At 31.9% G+C, this 8534-nt stretch overlaps 1 protein-coding gene and 1 long non-coding RNA gene across 2 annotated transcripts; both read right to left on the bottom strand.

The window, feature by feature from the left end:
• Nucleotides 1-827: 827 nt before the first annotated feature.
• Nucleotides 828-4994, bottom strand: LOC128230661 (uncharacterized). Its single transcript, XM_052943104.1, has 4 exons — nt 4911-4994; nt 3523-3597; nt 1632-1676; nt 828-1392 (listed from the first exon to the last, which is right to left on the bottom strand). Exons 1-4 carry the CDS (start codon nt 4992-4994, stop codon nt 1282-1284), a joined length of 315 nt encoding a protein of 104 aa, XP_052799064.1. The 3' UTR covers nt 828-1281.
• Nucleotides 4995-5422: 428 nt separating this feature from the next.
• LOC128232267 (uncharacterized) lies at nt 5423-6603 on the bottom strand. Its single transcript, XR_008260514.1, has 3 exons — nt 6413-6603; nt 5687-5765; nt 5423-5483 (listed from the first exon to the last, which is right to left on the bottom strand). It is a non-coding gene; the product is annotated as an uncharacterized LOC128232267 (long non-coding RNA).
• Between the last annotated feature and the right edge of the window lie 1931 nt (nt 6604-8534).

The following is an 8534-nucleotide window of genomic DNA, read 5'->3' as shown; positions in this document are numbered from 1 at the left end:
TATGATTATTTGACAAACATACAAACAGCCAACAGACAAATAGAACTTAAGATGCAAGATTAGACATGCTGGTTTTACGACTCTTGCTAATTTACTGTCGGAGATACGTGTGACAAAATGTTTTGTGACAGCTGGATGAACCGACGAACAGACAGACAAGTGAAATCTATTTGTCTCTCAGACTGGGGCATTTAAATGAATACCAGTATTGAACATCTTTCGGTTATAACACATATACAGTTTTAAACAATTTATTCACAACGTGAATGACAAACAACTAAGTGTATGTTATGAACTGTACATTTAAAGTATGCTCAAATAAAAAAAAGTCATCGAGAACATGATTAACATAATTGGTGAATGTTCCATCAGTAAACATGGAGCAGGTTCAATACTTTTTATTGTTCTATGTTTCTTTCCATATCATTAAAATAAACCTAAAAAAGTATCTGCTTAAAGTTATCTATTCAAGAAAATAATAATACTTCTATCATTCGTTCTCGCCATTTACAAGACATTTTCTTGATCGGAATACTTTATAGTATATGCTAAACAACCTATAGCAAACATTTAACAGTTGATTTATATTTCCTACAAGGATGTCACTATATCAATCAGCTTATGCTGGACACAAATGTTGTTGTAAGAAGGGGTATTTCATACAAACAAATTATGAAAAAAAAAAATAAAAAAAAAATATAATAAACACAGAGTAGATGAGCCAAAGCATGATGGCCTTCGAACTGTTATCAAGTGACAATAAAGGGTATAAATGTAATATTTCATGAATAATGAGTTATGTAGGGTAAGAGTTTAGCATACTGGAATGTTTCTCGAGAGAGACCAAGACTAGATTCCCGACTTCGCCATTGACGATTCTCTGTGTTCACAAAATGAAACTTGAATTTGTAACTTACTAAAATAAAATAGGCTTTAAGGCAAAGCAAAAGTAAATAAAAAAAATAACTCAATCATAAAATGTACAAATATTTACAAAATGAAAACACAATGTAAGCTTACTGAAATACAAAAACAAGGTTTAAAAGATATGTACAGGCAAACTGTTATCTGATATTTATGATCATACCAAATATATGAGGTTTTAGATGTCTGAAGCTTGTTTGGAACAATACGAAGCTACGGACTGATTTATAAGTTGAATCTGAATTTCCGATAATTGTATTACGTTGTCTTTCTTACATCCTTCGAATTTTGCAATTAAATATCGACGATTAATTTTCATTTTGTCCAAGGGATTCAAAATCACGCTCTGTTTATTTTTTACGTTGAGAGAACTGTTAGTTTTCCGACTGGCCGACGGGCAAAGGTCATCATGTTTCCCTCCATTTCTCCAATATACACACTCTGGTTTGTATATTCCACAACTGCCACCTGAAGACGAACCAAACATATAAGTATTTCCTAGATTTTATAGATGTGGTGTATTCTTAAAATTACAGTGTATACTACATATTGCCATTATAGCCAAAATCCAATTAATGATCATTTTAAGTTCAGTATATTTGTTATATAATGTCTTATACTTTAATAGACAAATGGCTTTGTTATATAATGTTTCATACTTTAATAGACAAATGGCTTTATATTTCTGTATTTATACTTGAACATACCGTCATATTTTCTGCTATTTCGGCTAAAGTTTCAGTTTCTGCTGTCTGAAAATATATTTTTGAATCCTTCTGTACTAAAATAACGATTGAATTTATGAAAAGCATATAACAAACAGAGGTGGGGAAACCATAATAAGAATATGCTGGACGGAGGCGGGATTCGAATCCGCAACAGCGTGATTTTAAAGTATATGGTCTAACCACAGGACCGGGACTCTAAAGCAATTGCAAAAGTATACTTTGCTCTTAAGTATGTATGAATTTTTTTTGCACTATTTCTTGGGTTGCCAAATTTATGAATATGACTGAGTATTATATTGCATATTGTTATTATTTTGTATACAACATGAATGTGATATGCAATACATACAACATGAATGTGATATGCAATACATGTATGCCACTTGCCAAGTTTTCATTTGAATACTGGTAGGAAAGTTTCAGTTCATTACTAAAATCATTTATTATGCTCAGTTATAATTGTTACATAAAATAAGATTTTGCCAGTTATCTTTGGTAAAGAAATCATGGAAAATAAACATTAATAATTTAGCATGTATAAGTTGTTTTTCTTAAATTCAATTATTATTTTCATACAATCTTTACAACTACTGAACTATAAAACACTTTAACTTAATTTTGCGGTTGGCAATTTCTGTTTTTTAGTTGGAAGTGTTTAGCTAATTCGATTACGTAGCAACGTTATTATTAGTATCCTACATGGCCGAGAGCGTAAGATAGGTTCATTACCAACCTGTGCGTCGGGTGTTTTGTGGAAACAAGGTTTACTCGAGGTTTACTGAGTTTTCACAGAACACCCTGAGCGAGTGTTGGGACGAACCTTTCTTATACGGGCGGCTATGGTATATGCTTTTTCTCCCATCTCAGTTTAATAAAATTAGGTAAAAATGTATTTTTACTGGAACTCTTTATGACAATAAAAAAGTACAGTTGAACACCGTTAATTGAAAATCGTAAGGACCAAAAAAATATTTCGGGATAACGATATTTCGGATTAACAATTTTCATAAAATTGACAGCATTCGCGAATAATAGATGACGTGAAATACTAAGTCGTGAAGATTGCAATTTCGGTTACACGTTACCAATATGATACATTCGGTTTGAGTGATATTTCGTATACAAAAATATTTGTTGATTTATTATGTACTAAATGACAAATAATTCGTTTTTTTACTTCTTTATTAAAACATAAAACGTTTAAAACAAATTGACAGCACATGTATGCATTCGGAACATAGTACGGATTATTCGGTAGCGGGTTAAGTGAGCAATGCGTATTTTCGATTGATATTCATGTTGTGTTAACCAGAAATTATATACACATCACATCACCAAAATGAATTGCTATTTTTTTGACATCGATGATTGTAAAATACACGTGCTCAATTTCATTTTTAACAAGCGCTAATTGTGCTCCATTGTCACCCCAAGCCCATGCCCTAGTGTAATTGAAGTATGGTGTGAAAAACTATGACATGATAAGGTTCGAAATAAGAATTGATAAAAAGGTGTGAAATACCAAATCGGGCCCGTAATTTTTACTTGGGAATAGCGATTCATTCGGACTAGCGATTTCGGATTAAAGATTAAAAATCTAGTTAAACAAAGTAGGAGTAAAATCGGGACCAAAAAAAAAAAAAGCGATCAATTCGGATAAACGGTGTTCGGAATAGCAGTGTTCAACTGTATTTCATACGGGTCTTTGTTTTATCTTTGCCCGAGGGCAAGATACTAATTTCCTGCATGGCCAAATTTTTGGATCTACTTATCTGAGGTAGGAGAAAAGTATGTCTATCAAATATTATCAGTCATATGTAATAAATGAATTCAGCCTAGTTTTAAGTTGTATTTCTTCAGACAAACAAACCTGATCGAATCTGGCATTGTTTGCTTGTGTAACCGTTTCCTGCAAAAGCTGTTTCTTTGCAGCAACCCGAGATTCCTGCAAATGGTATAATACAAATATACAAATTTATTTGGGTCAAGGAAAAAAAAAGAGCTTAAAATTGAAGCTTCTTTTCACTAACAATAGTCACAAAAGACATACTAAGAGTTCTATCTTTGTAATATTTGTCTCATTCTACCATAAATTTATGTCAGTTGTAGTAATATGTTGTTAAAAAAATGGGAACCGAATCTAGAAACGAGATACACAATGGTCTTTATATCAATATTTCAAAGCAAAATATTGTTTACATGATCCTTCTGCATAAATAAACTTTAGGAACATAAAGATGCATTGGTGAATTTGGCTGTTCTTTAATGAAAAACAAGCAGTGCTCCAAAACTCAGTTATTCTTACAAAATTAATATTGAATAAAAGATGTGAATATAAAATCAAACTTTTATTTTCTCGTCAAATGTTGAAATCCATATGGATTTTCACCCATTGCAGGAATTTGAAAATATAATTACAAGGCTCAGACAGCAAGCAGACATATTTCATCAATATACTTAACATTTCTTTTACATTACAACTAATTTCTTAATCCGGTCAAAGATCTTAAGTGTTAACTTGACCTTCACATTTTGATGTTGTAAATATGGTTGTCATCTAATCACATGTGCTGAAGGTTTGATGGAAAGAAATGAAGATATAATGAAGATTTTTCAGTTAATCTACCAAAGACTGTTTAAAATAGATCGTCAAAATATGAAATTACATAGTTATAGCCATCATAAAGAGTCTGTTATGAACGATGGACAGTCTTATAGGTTGACGGACTGATTATTTTAAAAAAGCTAAAAATGAAGATATCAAAGATCATTAGACTGCAACTGTTATCCTTGTTAATTAAACAATAGCTTCGCTTGTGGGTTCAAAAAAGACAAAAAGGGACAATATTTTACCAAAATGCAAATTAGTAATAAGAACTACATGAGTTATGAATGTTGACCCTTTGGTTTACTATGATTTATAATATACTTGTCAATCATCTTAGCTGTAACTTGTGTGATAACTACACATATATCAACTTTAACACGTTTTCAACGAAAGACAACAACATATCCCCATGAAGCTATGATGTAAGCTCATCTTTCTTAAACAGACGAGCTAAAACAAATACAAGGAATATGGTCATAATAGGTACCCCATTTACTTCTAGGTTGATCAGATGCGGCATTTATGTATGTGGTTAGAGGCTGTGGACTTTGTTATTTAAGTTGAAGCTATAAACATGCACATATACATAATAATCGTGAGAAATAACGAGCTTCATTGGATATAATTGGTTTCCGTGTAAAAAACAGTACCTTTGGTAGGGAAGCCCTTGCCCTTGCTGCTGTCTGTTCTGCCATTTTCACTCTGAACATTAGACTATCATTCTCTGCATACATTCTGTTTTGGTTTGCCTGAAATATATGTTCATGGCCTCAAAATTTGCCATATTTTTCTAAATCGACATAGGAAATATTGAATAAACATTTAAATAGTACAAAACATAATAATCTCTGAAAATGTGTATAGGCGTATATTCACAGAGAATTCATGTTCATTTTATGAATAATATTTATAGATAAGCATGTGTGCTTTCCTTTTTTATGTTCTTTATAAGGTTGTTCATATATAATGAAATACTTGTTACAAAATAGAGGGCCTATGCTTATTTATTTACACTACTTTAAAAGTTGAACACCGACAAGGTCTCTTTACAGAAATGGAAATATTACGATACAATAAAAAGACATGTCAAAAATTAATCAAAATAGTTTAAAACATTTACCATTTTAAGCATTTAAGATTTAACGGCATATTACCTGCATATCTGCAATCTGCCTGTCTTTATTTACCAGTTTTTCTTTCAAATTCTGAATTTCCCCTTGTAACTGAAAAATAAACAATTACAATTAAACCCTTATACTATTAAACAACATAATAATGTATGGAATTTCACATTTATCTCATGTAGTCTTCACGCGTGTGAAAAGAAATTGCTCGTTATATTTGTATTTACAACTTATTGTGTGTGATTTTCCCAGCAAATTAAAAACATTTAAACATTACTATATTGGCAATCCGGGTACTATACCTCATTTATTTGCCGCGTTTTAGCGATGCACTTCTTTTCGAGGTGATTGATATCGGGATATATGTTGCATCTCGCATCCCTGAAATACAACAAAGTATGGCAACTCGTAGTGATAATCTGGGCAAAGAGATTGTTCACAGGTGTGCCTAAAATATTATCATTCCTTGTAAAACTATTTAACAATCCTCAAACCACGGAAATTAATTTAGTTTTATACATCTAAATACAAAGAAATGGATGTTTGACATGGATTCATAGCAAACGCTACAGACGATCCATTTCAAAATCATGAAATATTTAAATAAATTGAAATAGTGATGACTAAAGAACAACTAGACAAATATAACATTAAAAAACTTCAGAAAAGATACATAGTTGCGCTAATTAAATAAACAGAACAACAACAGGAAGTCCAATTATGTAAAAAAATATTGCCAAAAATGCTGCATTACAAATATACGAATTATTTGGTATTTGCCCGGCTTCCATGTGTCACTTTAAAACGTCGTGATTAGGAAAGTGCAACTGTCACTTTTTTATAAGTATATAAGCCAGAGTCACAAAGCGTAACAGAAATGTAAACCACCTTGTGTCGTAATGCACCTGGGATTTAGGCTTAGGTTACTTTTACTATAAAAATGTTGTACTAATAAATAGTTAGATGACCTGAAGTAAGTTATAAGTTATTAAGAATGGGCGAAGTGAGCATACATTGAACAATTTTACCTTGAAATCTAACCATGTCAAGAACAGGGATCTGCTTTGCCTGAATCCTGGCTTCGTACCGGAAATAAACTGTTCTAACTTGCATTGAATGCTTTCATCATCTTCAAAGGAAACCTGTTTTGTGGAAAATTGTGAAAGATATTTATTTTAAACAAGATAAATATAATCATCACAACTAGTGCTTGTGGAAAGTTTTATATGATATTATTATTATAATTATCATTTTTAAAAAGGCGTTTATAAACTTTGCTAGGAAAATATGCGTAGCAAAACTTAATTGCAAATTGCTCATATCAACTCATATAATACTTGATTAATGTTTAATTATAGCATTGCAATTTGTTGATAGAAAGATGATAATAAAAACTAATGTTGTTTGAAAAGCCAAACATAAATTATATGTTTTAAATTAGTAAAATGTGTAAGGAATGCAAATGTGGAAATTAGCGAAAATTGTTTGACAAAGGTATTTTTTTACACTGTTTCATGAAGGCAGAAACTGTTTTAAAACTGTGCATCCGCTTTTACAAAGGGTTAAAGGCGGCAATAACACGATAAGAATCATATCGTTTTTACAAATAAACAAAAATATAGTAGTATTTACCTTAATGCAACCAATGCTGCCACAATGAACATGCTTGATTACTCTTCCATTGAATTTTTGTTCTTTAGTTTGGAAGATATGACCATCAATACTCCACTTCATTGAAAATTCCATTTTACATGCATGCGCTTGCTCAGTGAACTTAGGACTGGAGAGGGCAGTGCGTATGCAAAATAAGACTTTCCCCTGCTAGCCACTGACACTGACGCGATGCAAGTTTGTTCAGCATAATGATGTATAACTAATTCTGTTGATCAGTTTGATAAGCATGGCATTGAGGTAATTTAAGATCTAGCACTCTGGTGGCTGGATAGTTAATGCCAAAATTTAATTGCCATCTACGTCCCAGGGGCTTTGTGTCAAAGCCAACTGATTATGATGCATTAAGTGCCTCGTTTAAGAAATGTTTTACCAATTTATATCATGGTGTAGTTAACTTGTGTGAAATATAAAGAATTCTTTAAGGGTAACGATGTCTGTTTAACCGTAAACCATTTAAACTTTCTGATATGATGACGTCTTCGAAAAGGTGTATTTGTGTATAACTCATGAGAGTTGAGCTAATCGTGTTTAAATTAAATAAATCAAAATAATCATCAATATTCCAAGTAAAACATATTTTTATCAATTTCATTAAAATTAAATATTGATGCAAATATACTTCAAAATACTTAAATAGCGTTCGTATTCTCTCTCATTATTCGTAATCAAATAATATATGAAGTTTTATTGAGTCGCTCAAAATTTTGTAATTTCACTCACACAAAAATCGAAATGGACAGATTGCCGGGGAGACGGCTATTATTATCTAACCAGTTTTCTGTTTTCAGTAATATGTGCTTGTACTTTGTTGCCGGCAAGTCAACCAGAACTGGACTTTACAAAGAGACGCATTTTTCAATCCTCAGACTGTAACTGAGTAGCATTTATCTGATGGAACGAAGTGAATGATTAAATAATTTAGGTATTTATTATAGGTGTTATTGAGATGGGCAATTCAGTTAGCAAGTCATCCATCCTCCATAAATCCCCCAACTTTGGTCAATCCTGCAGTAAGAACAAACAGCGGTCTGCATAGGACTGTAGTAATTATTTCAACTATCATAACTTTACTGCTATATACCAGCATGGATAATCAAATCAGCCAGCCACTAGTTTACCAGCGTAATAAACTATGATAGAGCAGGTTTGGTGGGAACTGACCCCTACTAACAAATTTTAGACTCTTTCTTGGAAATTGATAACTGTAGTATAAAAGGATGGTTTCTTTTAATGCATGCTAATTTTCTTTCATTATTTTATCTGCTGTTATCACCGCGTTTTCATCATCGTACTGTTGTGTTTTCATCATCGTACTGTCTTGTTTTTATCATCGTACTTTCGTGTAATCATCATTACACTATAGTGTTTTCATCATCGTACTATCGCGTTTTTATTGAAGTACAATTGTATTTCCATCATCGCACTGTCACGAAGTCATCATCGTATTGTCGTGTTATAATCATCGTTCTATTGTCT

Source organism: Mya arenaria, chromosome 4 (assembly GCF_026914265.1).
Source record: "Mya arenaria isolate MELC-2E11 chromosome 4, ASM2691426v1".
Taxonomy (NCBI): domain Eukaryota; kingdom Metazoa; phylum Mollusca; class Bivalvia; order Myida; family Myidae; genus Mya; species Mya arenaria.
The sequence above is the reverse complement of the archived record's forward strand: the minus strand, read 5'-3'. Positions and strand labels throughout refer to the sequence as shown.

Coding starts and splice junctions, on each gene's coding strand:
- LOC128230661 (XM_052943104.1), bottom strand. CDS start 4,994: ATGTATGCAGAGAATGATAGTCTAATGTTCAGAGTGAAAATGGCAGAA. Junction 3,598..4,910: donor CAAGGGCTTCCCTACCAAAG/GTACTGTTTTTT, acceptor TACCATTTGCAG/GAATCTCGGGTTGCTGCAAA. Junction 1,393..1,631: donor AAATAGCAGAAAATATGACG/GTATGTTCAAGT, acceptor GTTCGTCTTCAG/GTGGCAGTTGTGGAATATAC.